The sequence below is a fragment of the Ptychodera flava genome, chromosome 22 (assembly GCF_041260155.1).
Source record: "Ptychodera flava strain L36383 chromosome 22, AS_Pfla_20210202, whole genome shotgun sequence".
Lineage (NCBI taxonomy): Eukaryota > Metazoa > Hemichordata > Enteropneusta > Ptychoderidae > Ptychodera > Ptychodera flava.
In genome coordinates, this window is record NC_091949.1 from 2,843,902 (window position 1) to 2,870,510 (window position 26,609).

At 34.0% G+C, this 26,609-nt stretch overlaps 1 protein-coding gene across 5 annotated transcripts in view; it reads left to right on the forward strand.

Moving 5' to 3' along the window:
- LOC139122460 (ras-GEF domain-containing family member 1B-like) overlaps window positions 1–26,609 on the forward strand; it is a 136,491-nt gene that overhangs the window by 55,660 nt on the left and 54,222 nt on the right. For 2 of the 5 annotated variants that reach the window (XM_070687849.1, XM_070687852.1), the window contains one exon: window positions 24,264–24,323. In XM_070687849.1, the coding sequence (XP_070543950.1) occupies window positions 24,264–24,323 (60 nt within the window). Of the gene's footprint in view, window positions 1–1,436; window positions 1,781–6,793; window positions 6,896–11,284; window positions 11,600–24,263; window positions 24,324–26,609 lie in introns of those variants that run through there. The other 3 variants (XM_070687850.1, XM_070687853.1, XM_070687851.1) reach the window with 3 other exon arrangements.

Here is a 26,609-nt window from a genome sequence, read left to right on the forward strand (position 1 = left end):
TCAGATATGCAGCTTGTTGATGTGAAGCTTAATGTATCATAGTCTTGTCAGTTTCCAGAGTTTGTTTTGCTGTTTAATCATGTGGATAGATTTAAATTTGGTGTTGAGTGAATTCAGTGCATGAGACCAATTTCACAAATCACTTTATCACTGTGAAATCACGGTCCATCAATCACATAATGTACATGGTCATGTGTTGATAAAATATCCAGATTAAATCTCAATTTCATTGGTGTCACAGTAATGTACAACTAATGTACAACTATAGGACCCATGACCTCCGGTGGAGTTCACTTCCATTAAATCTCTAGTTTATCATTTCTATGTCTCTTAATTGTTAGCCTGCCAGTATTTGCTTGTACCTAAGCAATATGGATAAGTTTATACTTTGTATGCGTACATTTCATTGTACACACATTGTATATGCAGTCATTAAAGTAACACTTACATGTATCTTATGGTATTTCAAGGTGTCATGTACATTTGCAAATTCTACATGTATAGTTCATTCTACATGTATACATCAATACATTTTTGTAGATACATCATACACTTATTTATACATTTATTTTCAAACATAAAAGGTGATATGACAAATTATTGAAATACCATTTAGATTATTGTTACTCAATGTACATGTTATGTTTCCTTGACGTGCGTAGTAACAATGTGTAATATCAACTGATGATTGTGAACATAATCAGTGTGGGTCTGATTTGTTTCACAATTTTCCTGAAATATTTGAAGTCTAATGCAGGTGTATCTATATGTAAAGGTCAGTATCTGTGATTGAAGTTGGGATTCTTTTGGAATCAGAAATTCTAAAAAGAGTACAGAATCTGAGAGCAACTGTTGTTTGACAAGAAAACATTTCGGTCATGTTAATTGTCATATAATAGATGACAAACTAGTTTGCATACAGGATGTGAAGGTTGAAGTACTGATGTAAAAAACTTTAAGTCTTTTGAGGTCTTGAATCAGCTGTGATTTCAGAGATATCAGGCATAATTTTTCTAGGATAGTGTGTATATATGTCTATACCATTTGAAGTGACCATTTAAGCCATGTTTGGATCTTACTGTACTCACATATTTGCACCAAACATAAAACGTTCCTTGATATGCATTGGCATGTACCGGTATTTGATGTCATTGCATAATGTCATGAAGCAGTGAAATGTAATCTGACCTGGTGAGGAACTTGTGCGAGGAACTTGTGCATGTCTTAGATAATAAATGTCCTGCATCAGCAGTTCCTTTCATGATTTCCTGTAATCCATGACATACGGTTTTCAGTATACTTTTCCTGAATACATGAATCAAAGCCAGTTCAACTTAGTGCAGAGGACAAATATGTCAACTATGAGCTCAAACTATCACACTCCTAGGAAGCGCATAGTTTTACCCATAGGAGGTGTATTTACCGATATCCAGTAAGCTAGGGAGTTTTGTCTTTGCCGGTCTGGTGTGGATTGTTGAATCATGTTGCAAGATGATACATGACTTGAGTAAAGACACTGCACAAGTGTTAATATTGCCATCGTCATTCATTCATTCATTCCATAATGGACGGTTTGTTCAGTTGTGCTACAACTTTGTGGGTCTGGGTCATAGAGACTGTCAAATCTGTGTGGAGTTTCTACAATGCTGTGAAACTTTCAGAAAATAGTAGGAGCATATGCAGCGGTGATGCACACTGTAACATGGTAAATAGTGATGTTACCAATGAAAATACTGACAGTGATATGCTCTGTGAAACAAGCAAGGATCAATATCATCAGGTAAAGCATTTCATTATTTCACTTTTATAATGGAGTCCTAAATACTCAGCATTGACATTACTGTGTAACAGATACCACTTGATTTTGTTTTGACTGAAAACACAGCTCATGTGGTTTAGTTTCAATGGCTAATGTACTATTTTCAAGAAAAATAACTTTTAAATTTAGTTTTTAAGATTTTAAAAATATTTACCCGTAGTACTATAATCTCAATTTAAATAGCATGTTTGTATAGGTGAGCATGTAAATATATCTTTCATGCCTTTTTGTTTCTCCTGTTTTGCTAAAAATAAACTTTACAGTTCAGTTACTTTGATAAAGAGTTGTTTTATTCATGAAATTAGAGATGACAAGGCTATATGATTGTATTAAGAATGTCAATGATGATAATTAAATGTGTCGTAAGGGGTTTTAAAGGAATAATCTACTTATCTATGTTAGTAGACCAGCATTGCTATCTTTGCAATGCTGATCATTCACTGAATAAGTAAATCTTGAATATTACTTACATGTATCGATAAATCAATACTTTTGTTGACTTTGAAATGTTACATATACATGAATAGAATAGATATTTAGAGAATGTCCCTCAGTACTATAATCAGGTGTAAGATCATTTTCAAAGACAGCATTTTCTGCAAGTTGACAGGAGTCCATCCTGAAAAGCTTCCTGAAACTTGTTCTTCTTTATTCTATAAGCTAGATATCTGTGTTGTTGTTTTGTCTTACAAAAAATCAAACCGTGCAAATTCTGCACAGAAAATACTGGGAGTGTCTTTGACATTGCCATGAAATTGTTGACAAAGAAATTAATGAGTGTACACCTTTGAATGGACCTTTGCCTTTCAGTTTGTATATTCAGTTTGTATATTCAGTTTGTATATTCAGTTTGTGTGTTCAGTTTGTATATTCAGTTTGTATGTTCAGTTTGTATATTCAGTTTGTGTGTTCAGTTTGTATATTCAGTTTGTATGTTCAGTTTGTATATTCAGTTTATATGTTCAGTTTGTATGTTCAGTTTGTATGTTCAGTTTGTATGTTCAGAATGTATATTCAGTTTGTATGTTCAGTTTGTATATTCATTTATATGTTCAGTTTGTATATTCAGTTTATATGTTCAGTTTATATGTTCAGTTTGTATGTTCAGTTTGTATGTTCAGTTTGTATGTTCAGAATGTATATTCAGTTTGTATGTTCAGTTTGTATATTCAGTTTATATGTTCAGTTTGTATATTCAGTTTATATGTTCAGTTTGTATGTTCAGTTTGTATGTTCAGTTTGTTTATTCAGTTTGTATGTTCAGTTTGTATGTTCAGTTTGTATGTTCAGTTTGTATATTCAGTTTGTATGTTATATCTCATGTCATAAAGGTGTCCTATCAGCATGATGTATATGCTTTTGAAAATTATTGTCAGTCAAAGTTAAATGTTTAGAATCTTTTAGATGGCTGTGAAATCCTCATTGTAATCTCTTTGGTATGCCCTAGTATACAAGTACTACACTTATGCATCTTTAAGTCACACACTTTGAATTCTTTTCTGTACTTCTGTAAGTAGAATGTCAATACTGTTTGATAATGTTATGTCAAAGTTCATGGTGCCTTGTAATTCAACTTTGTTACATCTGTCTCATTATGTTAACAGTGTGGTTGTTTTAGTGCTTAATAACCAGTAATTCTTGCAACAAAAAAGCAAACAAACAAACAAACAAAGAAATAGTATTAATAATGCACAGCGGACAAGATACATTTTCCATTTGGCAAACTGTTACTTTCTCATGAATTTGATGGAAATAGAAATTTAATATCATAGTCCATGGTTCATATCAATATGCAATGAAATCATTGAAAGATATTTCTATTTTTTGAAGACTATTTGTTGCATGTGTGTGTTTGTCATCTAAATTAAACCTCCCATGAGATCTGATATGCAGATCTTAAACAGTAAATACAGTCCTGTGAACAAATGCATACTTACTCAACGTGTGAAATTAGTAACAACCTTTGGCCATCTTTGCAAAAATATATTGTCAATGTCAATTATGTTTCATTAACATTCCAAATTGAAAGTCTAAAGGAAAAAGTTATGATTGACAAAAAGTTCATGAATTTATTGAAATTTTGGCAAAATGTTTTCCGTATGATTTGTGTTAATATTAATTCTACATGAAGATGTGTTCAATAATGAAACTCAAAAGCTTGTAATGCAAAATAGTCACTTTGATTTTTCTCTGACAATATTATTCACTTTGATTTTTCTCTGACAATGTTATTTATAGCTGCAAAAGAAGCTTATAATTTCTTCAAGTCATGAAATTGTTCAGGACGTATCAACTGTAGTCATGATTAAGAATGTTTGTTTCTCAGACACTATTTGTAGTATATTTCTGGAATGTACACTTTTGAACTGAACTGTTAAAATATATGTGGTCACTTAACAAACAATTGGAGGTTAGTGATGACGTGAAATTATTTCAACTGTCTCACTGATGTCCACTGGGAAATGATAACTGTTGTATCAAGCATTAAATCTCATGTAAGGATTCTAGCAGACTCTGTGTGAGAAATTTGATATGTGGCCTTTCATTGGCCCTTGCTATCACTCTACCCCACGTGTTGACTTTCAGTAGATGCTAGGTGGTTCACAAGAGTCACTGCAGTAAAGTCTCCCATTTGCCTGATTTGCAATGTAACAGTTACAACTTTGTTTGATTTACTCTCAGCATCTACAACATGCTCATTTTGTCCTTAACCACATGCTAATTAATAAATTAATTCTGTCATAAATCTTGCCTATCTCTGCTTTTTCTTCTGTGCAATAAACTTACAGCTTCAGTGGCTGTAAATTATGATGGTTATTTTTTGCTATTGTAGATATATAGTCTATAGAAGCTATTGGGATGGATATCTGTCCGTCGCCAGTCTATGTATGTATGTTTGTATGTATGTATGTATGTATGTATGTATGTATGTATGTATGTATGTATGTATGAATGTATGTATATATGTATGTGTGTGTGTGTGTGTCTGTCTGTCTGTCTGTATGTATGAATGTACATTTGTGAGGATGTACGTCCACTCAAATATCTTGAGAACCGCAGCACTTACAGACTTGATAATTTTTATGCAGATGCAAAATATGATTATGACAAAGTATCTTTTTTTCATTTTCTGATATTGTTGGAAATATGCAAATTAGCTCAAAAAAGCCGTATTTGTAAAAAATCTTCTTAATAACCACTGGTCAGACAGCTTTGATATTTGGTATACAGGTCCGTAGGAATGACCTAACCTAGATTTGTTCAAATTGTGATGAAATATGCAAATTTTATTTTTAAGGTAATTATTGTCATTTTTGGTCAAAAAATCCGTAAAATCATCTTCTTCAAAACTGCTGGTCAGACAGCTTTAAAATTTGGGATAGAGGTCTCTAGGGATAACCTATGTCTTACTTGTTCAAATTTTGTAGAAATATGCTAATTTGTATTTTTAAGGAAATTTTTGTCATTTTTGGTCAACATTTTTTTTCATAAAAACCACTTGTTTCATAGCTTTGATATTTGGTATACAGGTTCATAGGGGTGATCAAAATGTAATATATTCAAATTATGAAATCTACAATTTTGTATTTTGGGGACAATTTTTGCCATTTTTGGTTCAATTGTTTATCAAAAACCACTCATCCAATAGCTTTGATATTTGCCATACAGGCTCCTATGGATTAATTGAATGAGATTTATTGAAATTGTGATGAAATCTGCAATTTTGTAATTTTGGGGCAATTTTTGCCATTTTTGGTCAAAAATTTTGTTTCTGAAAAACTACTTGTCTGAGAGCTTTGATATTTGGTATACAGTCTCTTATTGGTCATCCTAGTGTGATATATTGAAATTGTAATGAAATGTTCGATTTTGTATTTTGGGGCAATTTTTACCCTTTTTGGTCAAAAAAAGTGCTTCTCAAAAGTTACCCATCTGATAGCATTTTTTTTCAAACTGCCTGTGTAAGTGTCCACCTAGTGTAAGAGACAGATGGTAAATACACTGTGTACATATGGGTCTATAAGTATGAGCCATACTGTTACAATCCTTCAGCCATAAGAATACATTGTATTGCCAAAGGACATGTGCATTCATTTAATCTGGTATTATACTATATATGTCCTCTACACTGTCCACATCTATAGCAGCTTCAGGGACATTGGCCCTTTGTTTTCAGTATTTGTTGTTTTTGTGAAATGCAGTTTTTTGATCTATTCCCAAAGTCATGTTGAAACGCCAAATCTTCAACTATATATTAATCAGCATGGCTTAATTATGTAATAAATCCACTTGACAACTGATTTGTGGTCCAGACTAGAATTCATTGATCAACACTGATTTGTGGTCCAGACTAGAATTCATTGATCAACACTGATTTGTGGTCCAGACTAGAATTCCTTGATCAACACTGAATTGTGGTCCAGACTAGAATTCATTGATGAACATTGATTTGTGGTCCAGACTAGAATTCCTTGATCAACACTGAATTGTGGTCCAGACTAGAATTCATTGATCAACACTGAATTGTGGTCCAGACTAGAATTCGTTGATCAACACTGGATTGTGGTCCAGACTAGAATTCATTGATCAACACTAAATTGTGGTCCAGACTAGAATTCATTGATCGACTCTGAATTGTGGTCCAGACTAGAATTCATTGATCAACACTAAATTTCGGTCCAGACTAGAAGTTATTGATCATCAATAAAATAAAATACTCTAAACAATGGACTGTGTTTGCATAAGCTACTTGTTTCCAACATTCAACATACAATAATTGGCAATGTTATGTCAGGAAGTATAGTCACCTAGAAGCCATGACCTGATTTAGGTACATCTCATAGTTGCTTACAATGTTTGTGGAGAAATCTGAAAATAACTCCCTCACTAGAATGCAGGAAATCAACGGAAACAGATGCTAATCTTTGGCCAGAAAGAATAAAATTCAGTGTTCATTGCGCACTTATCTACACACTAACTCCTATTGATTTGTAAACTATATAATTTCTAGAGAGGTCTGTACACAGGACACAGATTATCTCAGACGCAGAAATAATGTATTGTTTTGTTATCCAGGTAAGATCATGACAATTTGTATTTTGAAAGATACATAGTGTTCCTCATATTATCTTGAAGTAATTTAGTTTATGTGAAGGAAACCCTGGAATGTCAAGGACATAGCATTGTCAAGGTTGATATGTTTAGTATGTGTAAACAATGTACTGTCTGTTTCACATTGGAGTCAATAAGTTGCTTGTAGCTAGGCAGACTGATTTATGTCCACTTTCAGTAATCAATAAGTGTATAATCAAAACATTTCTGTGGTTTCTAAAACACTGCTACCAGAGTTGTGTTCCTACTTCCAAGGTGCATTGGTGGTCTAGCATGAATTACAGTCATGCAGCCACTTTATTAGACATGTATACAGCTATGACAAAAACTTTGCCGACACAGCTTTCATTTGTTACAATTTTTAGAGATACCACTTGGATTACTTTAACGTCAACTAGGTTAAGCAGAACGTTTGTTGTCTACATTTGAATTCTAGACCAGAGCAGAATTCACCTCTCAACAAAAACAACGTAGTGTATACATGCACAGGCTGAGATGACATTCAACACTCACTGTGCATCTCAAGAAACAAATGTAGTTAACTTTAAAAACAAAAAAGTAAAAAAAAACATCAATTAGTCACAGCTAAGACAAGTGTGTAACTGAGTGCATTAAGTTAGTGAATGCTAGTTGCAAATCATTGTTCACAGATCAGAGCTACTAATTGCCTGTATGGTAAGATTGAATTGAACAATAAGCTTGTAATTTAGTATCACATAATTTTCTGATCATATAAATATACATGTATGTGTTATGTAAGTGGGGGATTTGCCTATTTGAAGTTTAATACAAGGAAGAGGTTTCACCTATAAATTTGACAATTAGATGAGGGAGAGGTTTAATTTTATCAGTAACTGAAACAAATGATTATCACCATTAATCGGCTTCTCAATGATTTGAACAAAACCAACATGGAAAAATGTGATATTATAGAATATTGTAATGGAATATTGTGATTGAACTAAAAGTCAATAAATGAAAAATGTTGAAAAATGTGTTCCATCATACATACCAGTACTAGAAAGAGTATCTGAAGCAAAGTAAAATGTGTATATCATGTTTTTGTAATAGGAACATTACAAGATACTGTGGGTACAATCCCCAGGGACTTCCTGAAGGTTAGCCATGTCAGTGATGACAGCCATCTTGAGTATGAACAGCCATGCTGCTTGCATATTTGTTACCATCCATTGAGTACAACATTCAACTCAAGAGTGCTAATAAATTCATAAAGCTGATGTTTTTACTTTATAAAAATATGAAATTATCAGTAAAATTTGAGTGAGCAATGTTAGTCAGCAATTATGGGAATTTTGAAAATTTTTCATTGTCTGATATAACAGTACTGTAGATTATTTTTTTGCAACAATTATGAGTCGAAAGCATTGGCAAGTCTTCCTACAAGAACTAGGATGGCTTAGCTGAATTTTTCTTCTCATAAGCCTTGCAAAGGTATTTCTTGTAAAGTTTCAAATACAATGACTTTTAGAAAAAATGAATAGTTTAGACTTCTTGCAATTATGGAAAGTACGTTTCAGTGATAGGACATTCTTGGCACTATCATTTGATGAAGCAAATATTGTTTGCAACTACATTTCATCTAACTTTTTAAGTAACAGTTTATCAAACTAACCAAAGGTTCACTGAACAATGTTGAATCTGATGCATTCATCCAGAACTGCCTTATTTTATGCTTTCATATATGATGGTATTATCTGCACCATTTTGTGTAAATTTGTACAAGAAGTTGGTAAAACCACAGATTTCGTAAGTATACAGCATCGTAGGTAAAATTGTTGGATCAAATACTGAATGAAAATGCATCCAACCCAATCCACCCCCAACCTACGCTGACTTTTTTTATTTGATCAGTGATTTTGTACATATGCAGATACCCCAGTAAATTTTACTGGGGTTCGCTTGTCATGTTACCAAGTTTTCCTGTTATATCAATTCAATTCTATTATTTTTTAACCATTTGTGTGATATTATACTAACATAGCATAAGATTCTTGTTGAGTATGGGCCATATAAAAGTCAAAAAGGATATGAGATGCAGGTTTCAAAGTGATGTGTATGACTGAAGTAAAATCTGATTTTTTTTCTATACTGTTTATAATACAGTTTGATATTTGCTGTGTAAGTCTATGCCATTACTATCACTTTAACAATTCCACTCATTTGTTAACTGGTACAGAATTCAACAACTTCAAATAGCATTTTACTCAAGAGGCTAACATGATGCAAAAGTGATAAAAATAGAACATTGTTTATTTTTAACAAGAAAAGGACTTATTAGAAAATGGTTTAAAAGTTTCTTATGTCCCAGTTGGTGTACTGCAGTGTTTAAATTTGGATCTCTGCTTTCCTGTTCAAAAGTTTAAACAAAAATCTGAAATCACTTGGTATCCCAGTTTGTCCACTCTCTAAGTCCAGTGATCCCTACTGGTGACATCTCTCAGGCCATTGTCAAATTCAGAGAACATTTCTTGAACACTTTATATAAATACTTGATAGAAATAATATTACTGTGTTTCAAAGTGGATGGAACCGGAAATCTTGATTATTTTTCGTATTTGTCAATAAATATTGAATACAGATTGTATCAGGTACCTCATTATGATTTGATGCATTGTATGATTTTACTGACTTTTCAAATTTTGAGATTTGATGCAATGGTTTTGCTGACTTCCAAATTTTCAGATTTGTTTACTTCATGTATTATATACAATATTATGTTGCTGTGGGGATAATGATAAAAATTCACATCAATATGGATCCTTATCTATCCTTGCTGACTTTCTATCCATATAGACAACTATAATTATTGCTAAAGTCATCTTCCATGAAATCAGAAAGTAACCATTGCCCATTGCGGTGTAACAACCGAAGGAAAGATTAAACTATTCAAAGAGACAGGGAGGGGAAGCATTGCCCTTCTAGTGGTTGGAGAGACTGTGTTCTAATGCTGCTATCTTCAGAAAGGATGAATTTGAAGAGCTAGAGTTAATGAAGGCGTGCTTTATCTCTTAAAGATAGCTTAGTTTGATGTTTAAAATGGCCTAGTTTCATTATTCAGTGTGCTAAACTCCTGCTAAGTCTTTAACCAAAATTTGGGAGATATTAATTTGTTTCAGTTGTATTTCATAATTACTAAACTATAATAAAACATCAAAATAATCCACTCTGTAAACAAAGTAATTACTGAGTTATGAAAATAGGAGCCACAGTTTATTGAAAAGAATGAAGAGATTTGAAGTGTTTTTGCTGTATTTAACACAGCCAGAGATTACAACTCAGTTTGTCAATAGAAGGTTAAGTTCATACTAAGTATCTGTGAATGATGTGAGAAAGTTTACAACAGTAGATCACTTTAAAACTCTGTTTACAACATTAACGTTTAATAAAGTAAGTCTAGTGCCTATTGTCATGGAAACAGTTTTTACTAAAGGAGTCCAATTTCAGATGTTCCCAGATCAGTTAATCATGGTAACCATTAGTTGGAGATAAAGAGACCTATAATGATGTCATTGCAGTGTTTGATGGTTACTCCACACTTTGATGGATCAGTCCATTCTACTCCAGAGGGGGAAAGATGGGTTCTTGAAAAGATTACAAACTATAACTTTCCCAAATGACCTGACATTAATATTTGAAGAAATACATGTATCTTTTCAAATTGTTTCGTCTAATTCTGTATTGGACATTTTCAATCTTTCACTGCCAGGTTGACTGTGCCAGTGATTTCGAATTATTTATATTTCCGTTTATGAGTTTTAGCAAGTGAGCAACACAGTTTACTTACAGATAGATTTAATAAAATGTAATAGCTGCAAAGAGGAGATCAAAGGTGCATGTTGATATCGCAAATAGTGATAATATACGTGGTCAGGTATAAGGGGATTTTATTGTATTGAATGATAGGAACAGTGTGTTCTTACATAAATTATTTGAATTAATTTACTTGCCAGCGTGGCAAGTTCCATTTTCCATTGGAAGATAAAGATAATATTTGAATATTTTCATGTGTAAATCTGTGTGAGCAGAAGAAACTGACTTGACATTGTATCTAGAGAAATTTCAACTTTTAATGTTGTGTACTTGATGTTGTGAATGATTGAAAGGACTGAAATGCAGTGATTAGGTTTACATAAAATGTGTAATATATTATTAAAATTATTATTTGATGGATCATTTTAACCATTTAGATGTCATATTGTGAGATATTTCAGATACATCCTGTACATGTATAGTTATCTATGATATTTATTACTTGAAAACTCCACACAAAGATTCCAATGCACGAAGATGTTCCCCTGACAATAAAATGGAACAGTCCTGTCAAAGTGATGTAGTTTGGGTGGCTGGATTCCAAACACATTCAAGATGTGTGCTTTAGAACAATTTTATCACAAGAAACTTCCTGCTTGATGAAGAACATACACTTAATGATCAGTTGGGATGAAACTTTACGCCAGCACCCTCCTAGTTGAAGGTCCAGTGCTAGTTGCTGCTACATTGTATTGACATGTTGCTTGCTACATAGATGCTTCTGTTGCATAGCCAAACAGTAATATGCCTTGCAAACAGAGATTGTTCAGCAAAAAAAGAAGACCTATAGCCCTGCAGCCTGTTGTCATCTGTGATTGTTATCTTTGGACTTCTAAAGTAGGTTTTCTACGTCTTTTTGTTAAATATTCATTTTAAAATTCTATTTAATGTGAAAAGCAGCAGAAGCATTCAAAGTTGTAATGCGTTCTATAAAATGAGAGCAGACTGATACTTTGGAAGATGGTAGTGTGTTGTAAGATTTATTTTGCTTTGGAAGGAGCTACTGCAGGACAAGAATTTTGTCAGGCTGGCTATAATGACACTTTGAATAGCATTGATAAGAAATAAGATATATCATGCCAACTTAATGCACGGAATTTGGCCACTTTTAGACCTTTCAATATCGTAGCTTCTCACCAGATTTATTTATTGTGGTGTATAACATGCATTTCCCACTACATGTATGTGTACATTTTATGAAAAAGTATCATGCATAATATACTGGCCACATCAACACAGCTTACAGTAGTCAAATGTTTTTCATCTGGAAAAATGCAAAAATAGCAGTCTTTTGAAGGTTTCATTCCAAAATGAAAATACTACTGTATTTAGTATTGTAGAGATTTTCCTAAAGAACTGTGCAGCCTGCTTGTCTCATGGAAATGCCTTTCTGTTATTTAAGTACTGTGCTAAGCACTTAAAAGTGATAAAATTCCAACATGCAAGGCCTCACAAATACAGTTTGTAATCTACTTTGACAAGTAGCCACACCAGTATTCAAGGATAACATCAGAGTTGAGATAAAACATCTTTTAGTTTCTTAACAGGAGAAAGTTGTTAAACAGTTTTCAATGTCACTCAAATAAAAACAAGGTAGGAAACATCAGAATACATGTACCGCAGAATAAATCTGTTACTGAATTTTGAACCAAATGCCTAAAAGAAATCTAGTGGAGGTCTGATTGCTCTATGAATCAATGAATAATTGTTACAAGTGAGGTTTCAAAGTCTAAGGACAGTATCATTTTGCTGCTGATTGTACATAACATTTGCTCTAGTTATATCCTCATATTGTCTGTCATGTCCTTAGTAGAGAAAAAAAAAATCGGAATTTTTTTCACAATTTGTCGTGTAAACTAATTAGAAACATGCATGCCACTTAAATCATGACTCAGAAGCCCAGGTATCTTTTGATTTGGATTACAGAACTCAGAATGATTAATTTGTATGTTTTCATTAGTGTTTTGTTAATATCATAAATTTAGCAATGTGGTAATTTTTGTTAAAATATCATATTTGCTCAAATGAAGCTGTTACTACTAGAGTATACTTGATTTGAAAATTGATGAAATTAAGTCCAAAAAACTGATATGAGATAATTATCATACAGGAAAGGGAAAAGTAATATGAACAAAGAATATATAATTTAATATATTGAAATCATGTAAGGGTACACAGAAATGAGTACTCGTCTAGGAAATCATTGCAATAAGTGAATGTAGACATTTTTCATGCCTTTGCCACATGTTTGTCTTCTGAACTTTTATGTGGAAAGTCTAAAAGTAATTGATGTACATAAAGTAGTTTTACATATAAATACCAGTTTAGGGATCATTCCTTGTGGCCCCTAGATCCAATATGTTCATTTGCACAGTCATTTATTGCCTACTTTTGTCTAATAAAAGACAAATAATCGTGTGAAATTGGCACTATGCGTTTAAGCAATAAACTTTTGTAGCCTTATTCAAAAGAGTGCCCAATATATAAGTGTATATGAATAAAGTATTTCACACCTCTAAATTGTGAAAATGAAACAAGGCCTCCATTTGTACAAAATCATGACCTTGTTTGAAGGAGAGCCATTTCAGTTTTGTTTATATGGTCCACTGTCCCTACTTTCAATATGAATAGGGTCCATTACCTCCTCTTATGCCATTCACTACTTCTTGCCATGTCTTACCTGATATGAGACCTGATGGTAAAACAAGTGATCTGAAGTCTTTATCCATAAATTTCAGATTTGCCGGCCACATGAACTCTTTAGTCAACTTACCATCATAAATACCTATCATTCAGTTATTTTGATGCATACGTAAACAGGAAAAAAAAACAACATTTCATTGGCTGTGTAAATTGATAATTTCAGTTTGATTCATGTAGAGTGGATAACTTCTTTAAATACAGATAGTAAAGTCAATGATAAAATCTTTGTAAATAATTAGCGGACCTATGGTGTATGATATTGAAGTTGGCTATGAACTTGACATAATAAATCAAATCATTGAATTGATCGTCATTCCATTTTAGTATGTTAAGTCATTGAAATTATTTTTACCATATGAAGAGAAGTGTAAATGAGTTCTGTGTATTTTTATTTCCATCAATACATAAATGTAGATGAGATAGTGTGTTTCAGATCTTATGGATTTGCAGTGCAGTAGTATGTTGCAACTGAAAGTCAGTGAAATCTTGTCTTGATTACACCAGGCACTAGCAGTAAATTTTACTGATCTGTTCAATTACTGATGTAAACTACTGATTCTAAATTGTCTTTCCCATACCAGTAATGAACAGTATTTCAATTTCAGTCACTTTTCAACAAAGGAGTGTTGAAACTGAACGGATTGATAGCAGGCAATGCACCCTCAAACTGATGTAATGTCAGTGAGCTGAAAAACTGTCAGAATGAATCTTGGAAATTAAAGTCTTCATAATGTTCCAAATGGGATATATATATATATATATGTGTATGTGTGCATGTGTACTTTGCATTGCATTTTTTTATTTTCCTGTCAAAATCTATAATTGATATGATATGATATAACACAAATGATGACAGCACCAAGTACACTACTGTAACATTTATTTTAACCTCATAAAAATGTGCAAAGATATGTTTTTGACAAAATAAAGGTCAATTTCTTTTTAGACTGAAGAATGTTTGAGACTTTACCAAAAGGTCTGTAAGTTTACAGATTGGTAACTACCAGAATACAATCCAGCTATTCTACAGGACACCGAGAAGTCTGCAAAAACAAATGTTCAGTTGTTTTGTTTGATAATCTGGAAGACAATTTTGAACTTTGAGATTCTAAACTATAAACAATAGTGTTATTAATTGACATTTGGATGTTTATGTGAATAAAAGGTCATATTGTCAGGTCATGACCTCAAATTATTTATACTAGATGATATCTACACTGCCTGGCATGTTTATTATGATACACTGTGTTGAAAGTAATAGAAGTCAGGGAAGAAACCTGCAGTGTAGCTATAGCTGTGACCATGTCAGATTTATAGACACTTATGACATGTATATGTAAGAAATTCACTGCAAAGAATCAAGAAACCAAAATATAGATTTTCATTAACTTAATATAAATATTTATTCACTTCAACTTCAACTTTATAATATTGCAATACATGTGAAACAAATGTAAATACTGTTACGTGCAGAGAAAACGAACAAAAGGGTGAACTCAGCAGTTAACGTTTAAACAAAATTTATTACGAAAATAAAACTAATTGCTAAGTCAGGGATAGAGTACAAGCTTTAAAAGTGTACAGACTACTTATCTCAGCTGGGACGGCAAAGCTCCAGTCTCAGAGTTGTAACAGTCAGTTGGATGAATGAACAGTCCTTTGGCTTGCAGGCTTGAAGTTGCACAAAGTCCACAGTATAAATCCAGCGTTGGCAGAGAAGGCCTTGAAAAGTCTTGAGAATGACTAGTGCTGGAGTTTAGTAACACACAAGAGACACGATCCCAAAAGTCTGACTGGAAGCTGAGCACGTCCCTTTTATAAAGGCATATAAGAACAATCTAGAACTTTTATTGACATGCTAATTACTGTTCTAAAATTATCTCCCTTACACAACTAATCAACTTTCCAGAACATTCCAAACATGACTAATTGAATTCAAGGTTGTTAGGTCATCAAGGGCAGTGACCTTGAGAATGTTCTAGACTAATTGAACTCAGGTCATGATGAGTGTGGGGTAAATGACCTACATGACACACCCCCTCTTCAAAAAAAAGAAAATTTTTCAAAGAAAAATCTTTCTTTTACAAATGTAATCTTGAAAAGGATTTAAGTACTCAAATTTTGTTTTACTCTAAAGTAAAATTTCTTGAAAGTGAAATAACAATAAACTCTAAATACGAGAGAGACAGTCTGCAATTAAATTGTCTCTGCCTTTGATATGTCTAATATCAAGATTAAACTCCTGTAACATTAAACTCCATCTTAGCAATCTCTGATTTTTGCCTTTAAATTTCTGCAGAAAAACAAGAGGGTTGTGATCAATATAAACCACTATTGGCTGATTTGAAGAAGTAACATAAACTTCAAATGCTGTAAAGCTAACATCAAAGATAAACACTCTTTTCAATTGTAGAGTAGTTTCTCTGGGATTTGTTAAATTTGCTAAATTTGTTAAAAATAGCAAACAGGATGATCTGTCCCATGACTATCCTCTTGCAATTGGATATTGGAAAACTCGGAATGGCACTGAATTTGGCATAAAGTATGGATTGCAAAGTCCGGTTATTTTTATTGAGTTCGATAAAGTCATTGTTCGGCAAATACATGGCTTCCTCTTGGAGATATTCCGCTTTCGCAGGATTCAGTCTGTCTGGATGTTGTTCCACTGGATTACTGTCGCAGACATCTTCGTTGTGATAGATGATGTTTGTCCTCGTTGGAACATCTTGAAACAGGTGTTTATATTCATGGAGCAGTTCTTTCACCTGTTGTTGTTGTTCTGGCTGGAGGTGTGCCAACTTTGTAGACTCCAGCTTCTCCAGGATTTCTGAGTTCTGAAGCTTGACCGAGCCCAGCTTTGAGTTTAGAGTATTTTCACTCAAGTCAGTTTCAGTATCACTATCTTCATAATGGTTTGAACTGGCTGCACTGACAGGCTGAGTTTTAGTAGGATTATCCCTATCCAAATATGGCTTAAGCATATTTATGTGACACAGCTGTTTTTGTTTTCGCCTGTCAGGTGTTTTTATGGTGTAATTTAATTCACTCAATTTCTTATCAATTAGGTATGGCCCAAAGTAACGAGCATGGAGTGATTTGCCAGGAACCGGAAGAAGAACAAGAACTTTTTGAACTGGTTCAAACTTCCGTTTTGAGGTGTTTTTATCGTATTTGATTTTCATTGACTGCTGAGATGACTCAAGATTTTCTCTGGCTAATTCACAATCTTTTAGCGGGTTTTGTACGAAAATCTGATACATATTGTAAAATATTCAGACAATCATCATCGTCTGATAGGAATTTCTTTTTGAAGGGCTTAAGTGGGCCACAGACTGTATGTCCAAATACAAGCTCAAATGGGCTAAAACCAAGAGACTCTTGAATTGATTCTCTAACAGCAAAGAGCAGAAAATGGATTCCTTCATCACACTGCTTCTCTGTGTCAAAACAGTAGGTCCTAATCATATTTTTCAGAGTTTGATGAAATCGCTCAAGAGCACCCTGACTTTCTGGATGATAGGCGGAGGACCTATACTGTTTAATGCCTAGCTGATCCATTACTTGTTGAAAAATACCAGACATAAAGTTGGAGCCTTGATCGGACTGGACACATTTAGGGAGGCCAAATAAAGTGAAAAATTTGACTAAAGCTCTCACTATAGTCTTTGTCTTTATGTTTCTCAGTGGTATGGCTTCTGGGAACCGGGTTGATGTACACATAATTGTCAACATATACTCATTTCCTGATCTTGTTTTTGGTAGGGGCCCAACACAGTCTATTAGTATCCTACTAAATGTTTCTTGAAATGCAGGAATTGGTTGTAAAGGGGCCTTTGGAATGGTCTGATTTGGTTTTTCTACCATTTGACATGTGTGACAAGTTTTACAGAAATGTGCTACATCCTGCCTGAGATTAGGCCAATAAAAGTGACTGAGAATTTTATGATAAGTTTTCCTGACTCCTAAGTGACCAGCCCAGGGGGTTTCATGGGCCAGGCGCAATATTTCAGCACGATAGGGCTTTGAACCACAATTTGATGTTTTATAGCCCAATCGTCATCAACCAAAACGTCTGGAGGTCTCCATTTACGCATGAGAATACCAGATTTTGTATAATAGGAAACAGAGCTATCTGAAGTTTTACCTTCATCATCTACCCTGTCAAACAAAGACAAAATATCTGGGTCTTTGTGTTGTTCTGCAATGAGATTTGATCTAGAAAATGTCTGACTTTGGTCAGCAGAAGTTTTACTGGAAGTTTCAAATCCACGAGGGATAACGGAATGATTCGTGTCAAACACCTGACTGAGAAAGGTGTCATTTAAGTCAACATCTGTGACATTATTTTTGAGAGTATTTTGATTCTCGGAAGTTTTCTTTGACATGGCTCGAGTAATGGCACATGAAGGAAATAAATCGGGTATCTCTTGTTCAATTGGCTCTGGATTTTGATCTAAACTAGGATTATCAGTCACAAGTGGATTAGTAATGACCTTGTCCCCAGCAAGGTCGTTTCCAAGAAGAAGGTGAATCCCTTCAAAAGGCAAAAAAGGCTAATACCTAAAGCCACAGGTCCAGAAACAAAGTCCGAAGACAAATAGACATTATGGAGAGGAACAGGAATGTAGTCATTACAATCTACCCCCTTAATAAGAACTTTAGAACCTGAAAATGACTTTTCAGAAAACGGCAGGGTATCTGCCAACAAAAGAGACTGGGAAGCCCCGGTATCTCTTAAAATTTTGACAGGGGTAGCGGAAGAGAAATCACTAGAAAGTGATATAAAACCATTATGAATAAATGGTTCGAAAATACCCATAATGCTATCTTGAGAAGAATTGACCTTGACCTCATTAATTGGGGATGAGAGGGGTTTAACCTCAGAAAATGTGTTGCACACATTATTAGACTCTAATTGAGTTGATGAAGAAATAAAGCCGGTTGGCTTAGATCCACTTTGACCACTTTGACCTTCAAGTTTTCTTTTCAATTTGAAACAATCTGACATTAAATGGCCGTCTTTCTTACAATAATTACAAGAAAGTGTACCAAACTGTTTGTCAGAAGGAGATTGAGACTTGGGATCTGATGATGTGGGAGTGTTACTTGAACTCTGTGAACTGCTGTCATTTGATTTCCTACTCTCCTTTGAGAAATTCTTGGATGAAAAGGAGGAGTTAAGTTTACCTGCATTGTTTCTGTAGGAAAAGGACTGGGATGGTTTGCTGAGAAATGAAGATTTGTGAGTCAATGAATAATCATCGGCCAAACGTGCAGCAACCTCCAATGTATCTGCCTTTTGTTCATTGATAAATGTCTTGATGTCACTCCGGATGCACCTTTTAAATTCCTCAATCAAACAAGCTGTCGTAATTTGTCATAATTCTGACTGACCTTTTCAGAAGAGCACCAACGGTCAAACATTTGTTCTTTTGTTCGAGCAAATTCAACATAAGTTTGATCCTTCACCTTCTCACAATCCCTAAATTTCTGACGGTAAGCTTCAGGCACCAACTCATAGCCCTTGAGAATTAATTCCTTCACAGAATCATAATCTGAAGCCTGCTCTACTGACAACTGAATGTAAATTTCTCTGGCTTTACCCACCAAAGCACTCTGCAAAAGCATAGACCAGGACTCCTTAGGCCAATCCAGACTCTGAGCAATTTTCTCAAAATGAAGGAAATATTTATCAACATCCTTTTCTTGGAAAGGGGGAACTAACCTGAAATGCTTAGTGATGTCAAAATTGTCTGAAGGGAAGAATTTTCCTGACTTTCTAAGCTCTAAACGTCTCATTTCTAACTGCAGTCGGTGTTCTGCTAATTCTCTTTCCTTTTCTTTTTCCTCTCTTTCTTTCTCCCTTTGTCTTTCTTCCATTTGTAATTCTTTTTCTTTCATTCCAATTCCCTCTCTTTCTGTCTTTCTTCCATTTCTAATCTTTCCTGCCTATCTTTCTCTCTCTGTCTTTCTTCCATTTGTAATTGCATTTGTATTTTTTCTTTTTCTAATGCCTGTCTCTCTTTTTCCATTTGTAATTCTAGTTTCTTGATCTCCAAATTTGTCTGCATTTCTAATTCTAATTTTCTTAGTTCAAAGGTAGACTCGGGCTCATAATCTTTCAAGGTGGATTCCTCAAATTGGCCTAAATTAACTAAATGTTTTGCAATGTGGTACTGTATTTCCCGCTTGCGCATAGATCTTTTGACATCTACTTTAAGGAAATTGGCCAGTGCAATGAGGTTGTCTTTTTTGAGGGAATCAAATGCGTCCTGATCAAGGTCATCCATAAATTCGTCTGGCTTGAATTCCGCCATGATTGAATTTGCTGAGTTCACAGTATACAGTAGTTTTGAAAAGGCAGGCAAAATGTTGTCAAACGGCTCAAAATATTCGGATCCCGGACAAGCCCCCAATTTGTTACGTGCAGAGAAACGAACAAAAGGGTGAACTCAGCAGTTAACGTTTAAACAAAATTTATTACGAAAATAAAACTAATTGCTAAGTCAGGGATAGAGTACAAGCTTTAAAAGTGTACAGACTACTTATCTCAGCTGGGACGGCAAAGCTCCAGTCTCAGAGTTGTAACAGTCAGTTGGATGAATGAACAGTCCTTTGGCTTGCAGGCTTGAAGTTGCACAAAGTCCACAGTATAAATCCAGCGTTGGCAGAGAAGGCCTTGAAAGTCTTGAGAATGACTAGTGCTGGAGTTTAGTAACACACAAGAGACACGATCCCAAAAGTCTGACTGGAAGCTGAGCACGTCCCTTTTATAAAGGCATATAAGAACAATCTAGAACTTTTATTGACATGCTAATTACTGTTCTAAAATTATCTCCCTTACACAACTAATCAACTTTCCAGAACATTCCAAACATGACTAATTGAATTCAAGGTTGTTAGGTCATCAAGGGCAGTGACCTTGAGAATGTTCTAGACTAATTGAACTCAGGTCATGATGAGTGTGGGGTAAATGACCTACATGACAATACAAAGATCGTCAAAGTTAGAGACTATTAAAAGGTAATTAAAATTAACTAATCTATTTTAGCCTCAACTCTAATAAATGCATGTACTAAATATACAGGTGACTGCAAGTTTGAAAAAGTTCACTTAGAACACAGGCAACTTCAGCTCTATAGGAAATACGAAAATTACTTTCAGAACTCAGCTGGATGATTTTACAACAAAAGTTTGAAAACATGAAAAAGTCTGACAGATGCTTCACACAAACAGGTTGTTATTTATACCGGTTTAATAATATAGGTTTGTATTCTCTTTTGAACCTGTTTCTGCTTTTAATATTCCTTGTGTGGACACTAGACAGGGATATTGTTCCAAATCTTTGATCCGGCAAACTGAATAGAAAACTGACCTTAGAATTGCTTTACTTTGGAGTATGAAGATTACCATCAGATTTGAGACGTGTGTCATACACTGGCAGCAACAAGCCATTCAGTGCATCATGTACAAAAATGCCAACTTGATACTCATGTTGTTTGAAAATGTCTAAAATGCCTTAAATTTGAAATAATGATTGTGTTCTTGAATAATAATTTCATCCCATAATTGTACAATTTTTTTCTGTAACTTTGAAAATTTCCTCTAAGTATAAAGTGCGATAGGTATTTCCCTAAACTTCCAAACCATAAGAAATATAAGGTAGTACAAGGGAATTGTAAAGCATTACAAGTGTAGAACGGGGTAATGTAGGCCTCAACTTATAAAATCTACCACCTAAGTAATACACGTATTTTGCTCTTCATCTGCAAGATATGAGGTTTGTATGTTCACGTTTTGTAGAGCTTGATACTGATAAAACGTGTACATTCACTTGATTTTATAACTTTTATTTTTTAAACAGATTGACCCTTGAAGGCTTTTTTGTTTTGCCTACTTTTTTTAAGAATATGTTCAGTCTTTTCTGCATTAATGGTCAATTTATTGACATCACACCAATTGCATACTTTCTTAAATTCTGTATTGATAGTGCTAAGAGATGAAGTACGACATTTTAATCATTCATGATACAGTATCATTTCATCATTTATTTTAACCTATAAATATTTTCTATCAATTTTGACCAAATTTAATTCAGGATGTGTTTGAGTGTGCAAAAATGATTTTCTACCATTGATGTAACATCAATTACCCCCACTGCAGGCTGTTATACATCCAACTTTAGTGCAGGTTGTGACATATGTCATGCATTGCACCAAAATCTCACGTACACTTAGCTATGGCAGGGGCTCAATATTGTTGAAATGGCTGGAATATGTCTACTACTAGTCTGTTATTGTTCATTCAAAGGTAATGCCCTCAGAGAATAGTGTACATTTTTTTCACATAAAGTGTGGTTCAATGGTTACGATGCTATAAATAGGTTGTCCTAAATCTATGCATGAAGACACATCCATCTGAGTTGATGGGAATTCTTCAAGTGTTAGCTGGATATTTGAAGAGCTTTGAGTGTTCAAATGATGTGATGGGGTCACGTTTTATTGTTTTTAGAACAGCTTCACTGATTAACAAATGCCATCAATTCATGGTTCTTCTTTCTGATAACAAGTTGTTCGAGACACCAAATTTAGTCGATGATGTAAACATACAAGATTGAAGATGTAATGGACGATAAACAACCCTGTATAAGTAAATTCTGTGAATATTTTTTGGATAACCGTGGGAGTTTGCAGACATAATATCCATGAAATGTTGTAATTGCAAATGACTAGAATTACTAAACTGATGCAAATAAGGCACAACTTTGGGATGACTCTCTCTCCTTTTATAATGACTTTATGAGTAAAGTATTTTGTCATAAACATGGTCGTACCATGTACTTCATTGCACTCACATTGATTTTCTCAGTTACGTATTTGTGTACTCACCATCAATGACTCATTCTATATCCATTTTCTGACTTTGTTCAGCTTGTTGTTTGTTTGTGTTTATTTAAATTTTGCAATCAGCTGGTTAATGTTGGTTTTATGTTTATTTAACTTTGCAATCAGAACTTTTGATTTAAAAGTGCTGTTACCATAGATTGGCCTGCCATGTTTGTGGTGTTATTTACATTGCTATGTCAAACAAATCTTAGGGTAATGCTCGCCTTGTACAAGTAGAAACATTTTCAAGGATTTAGCATTTCTTTCATGATATCCCAAATTATAGGTGGAGAATAATTGTTTTTCACAGGAGGCATATCATGTCTTCTGTTCCAAGGGTAAAGCTGACTGCAAACATATACTGCTCTATTCTCCGCTGTTTGTCTTTTTCTGTTGATCAAATTATCAAGAGGATCTTCATACAATTGTCTTTTTTTTTTATGAGAATCTTTTGTCAAAATTCATACCTCATATTTGCAAAGGAATGGTATAAATAATAACAGTTGTTGATATTCTGAAATTTGACAGTAGTGTATTGTGATGACATTATAGTCAAGTCACATACCTGTGCCGTATATGTATAGTCGTTGATAATGATTAACTTAAGTTTGAAATGGTAGTCTTAAAATATATTATTGGATAACATTCATTCTTATGCCATAAGGAATGAAAGTTTAAATTTACTGAGGGAAATAAATGGCAGCTTTTTCAGCAGGACAGAGGTATCTATTTTGTTTAAAACACTGATTGATATTTGGAAGTGATAGGAGGCCACACTGAAAACCCACTCAAAAGTTGAAAAGGATGGGAGTCAAGTCACTTTGACATAAGTAAAGAAAAGTTGCTGGAGCCATTACAGGGAAAATGAACCCCCTCAGTCAGTCTGAACTACCTGTATGGGATATAGCAGTATGTTATGAATGAAATTTACCATCTCTTTTGACAAGTAATTGGTTTTAGTCCTTTAGACCCTTTGTCCAGCAGAAATTGCATAGTTTACTGTAAGCCATATGCAGTATTCCGTGTGCAGTAAGTTGTAGAAGGAGATATTTCAAAAACCATTCGGCAACTTTGTCTTTTACCTGGTGAGATATTGAAATATTGCAAGACAGTGTTCTTTTTCATATTTGCACTGAATCATTTAAAGTCACCTTTTAAGGATTTTAGTAAAAATTTATATTTTCAACTTTTCCTCAAAACCACTCATTTGATTGCTGTAATGTAATGTTTGTGAAGTGTGTTCCTTCAATTGAAGTAGAGTCAGAATTGTTCATTTTGGCAATCCTGTCTGTTCCTATTCATAGATAGTTATTTTAACCATTATTAGTCAACTTGGCCATAGGCTAATTGGTGTGCCCAAGGGTATACTTATTGCTGAGATAAAAAAATTATTTGGCAGTAAGGCAAAAATCCAGAATCTTAGCAGACGCCATTTTCTTTTTAAGTCTTGTTTGTGCTGATATCATTTTGCAGTCAGCATAATTTTTTTTTTGTCTGAACAATACTTTTTATGATGATGATGTAGTAATTCAAGTTTCTTTTAAATTAAAAGATATCCAATCATACTTGCCTCATGTAATTTGTAATTAACATGTCATTTGTAATTAACAGGTAATGTGTTAACAAGTAATTTCCTAATACATGCAGCAAAAGATTTCTTATACATGTATGTTGAAGAATAGGGTGATGTACTGGTAATAGCAATATGCATTTAGAGTCATATGTTGTCAACAATTGGCATTTGGCTGGTGTTAATGATAGTATAGCATGAATTTTGGACAAGAGGATAACACAAACTAATTTTTGATGGTACTGGGGAGTCATTTGCAAGTAGCAAAGCAGATTCTGATTCAGCATGCGGTCAATCACATAAATATCATTTTTTGATTTTTTGCTGTTTTGTTTTATTTCAGCCCAGCATATTCGGCACAATCACCAAAGACAAAATATCACACAAAGATGATCCAAAACGAGTAAGTATCGTTCATTTCAAAGTTTATAAATATCAATTCTCCAGAGTGTGTCATTTCAGGCATTGTCTGAAAACATATTTCCTTCTGCTTGGTGGCAAAGAAATGTCAAATTCAGAGAATAGTCTTTGCATTTATCTATGCTGATATTGACAATTCTTGGGTACTACATTTCATTTTTCATTTTTTCACAGTTATGAAGCTTTGCCATTTTAATGGCTTTCCATAGTTAAATTGTCAATAATATTGACCACATGATCATAATGTGGCCTACACAGTCTGCGTGCCAGATCTAATATACCAGTATACAGGTACAAACAACATCAAAATGGACTACGATCTCTTACTGTAAGATGCTGTTTGTACCTCCCTGCACTTTGATATGTTCCACCCCGTCCAGTTTGGTATTGTAAACATAGCCTTGAGGTAGTTAGCTGCTTTGCTCGACCAAACAACAAATCTCCAGTTTGAAATCATTCAAAGACAAATGACAAATCTTCAGAAGGCTTGTTTTTTTTATACGTCTATCATTTACATCAGAGTGTACAGGTAGTTGTTTAGTTGTAGTGACAGGTGTTTTAGAAGAAATCTAATTTGTGGAGAGAATCTAAAGAAAATATTTTGTCCATACTTATTTGTAACCATGGGAACCCATGATGAGAGAATTCCTACATAACTTGTTTAAAAGATTTTGGATCTTGGACCACAGGTCTCTGTCTGTTACTGATTTATTTCTTTATACTTTATTGTTAGACAATCTGTATCTTATTTAAGGTGGAGCTGCATGCTGCTAACACAGTTTTTTTCAAAGCAATATTTCTCATCAAAGATGACAAGAAAACCCCCTCATACTATATTTTTCAAAAAGCAGATACTCTAAAGTTTAGTATGGTAGCAGTTGTATACTCAAAGGATGAAGTTGGTGTACCGGTATACTTGGGATAAAAAACCTCAATTTTGGTATAAATGATAAAAATAAATTTAAGTAAAAAACTTGACACTTTTTTCTAAAATGAAATATTTCACTTTCAGAAAGAGTTTATGTAGAAAAAAACTAGTTTATTTTGCATTATCTATCCTCATTCTAAAATGGCATGAGTTTAAAGACTAAAACTCAAAAAAGTGATTAAAATATGATTAGCAAAATTAAAATGCCTCTTATTCAAAATGTAAGAACTTAATTGCCAAACAAAATAGTTGTTTTGTTATAAGGCATTTAAAGAACATAATGTGAAAATTTCAGAAAATTTGATCAAGCCAGAGAGGAGTTAAATTCTTTAGAAATCTTGAAATTGAGAGGAAAAGGAAGCAAGGAAATTGGGTGATTGCATACACTTGCATAAATTAACTTCTTTATCACGCAACTTATGATTGCTTGACAAGCTAAAAGGTGAACCCAACCAATATTTTGATATTTGGTTAACAAATCAATTACCAGATATGAACTGAAAATGCTCACGTGTTTAATTATATGTTGCAGTTATGTGTAAATTTAAACCTTTGCCACACGTTTGTAACTTCATTTAAAGTGTTATGATCAACATAATGAATACGGCTAGTTTTCAATCGGATTCGAACCCACAACATACGGCATCAGTCGCCTAGCTGAGAGGCCACAGACAGAACCGCTCGGCTAAATCTCCACTCCCAAAAAGAGTGGTTCAATAGCCGGCTAAGTTGTTACATTTTTCTGACTGAGACCGCTCAACACGTTGTAGAGTTCGTGAAGCACTCACGCACGCATGCTCACTATCATACATCGCACATACACACTTTATCGAAGCGAAGAAACGAATTTCATCGCTTTAACTGGGCGAACGATAACCTTGGGGACAATTCTGTCCACCAGCAGTGTTACCAACCCAGGGCAGAAAATACGGCTAGTTTTCAATCGGATTCGAACCCACAACATACGGCATCAGTCGCCTAGCTGAGAGGCCACAGACAGAACCGCTCGGCTAAATCTCCACTCCCAAAAAGAGTGGTTCAATAGCCAGCCAATAATATTCACCACAGATTAATTTTAAATCCAAGTATATATCCCCAATCAGAAAGTTCATTACAATATGAATAGGCTGACTTTCAATAATGTCGTATCATAGTATCTTTAATGTACAAAGCAGTTCGTCAACTTTGGTCTAGTCAAGACAGATAAATATCCTTAATTAGGAAAAATCATTAAATTTGCAAATACGGAATCGGCTAAAGTGCTGTATCATAGTATCTTTAATGTACATAGCAAGTTTTGTCAAATTTGGTCCAGTCAATACAGATAAATATCCCTAATTA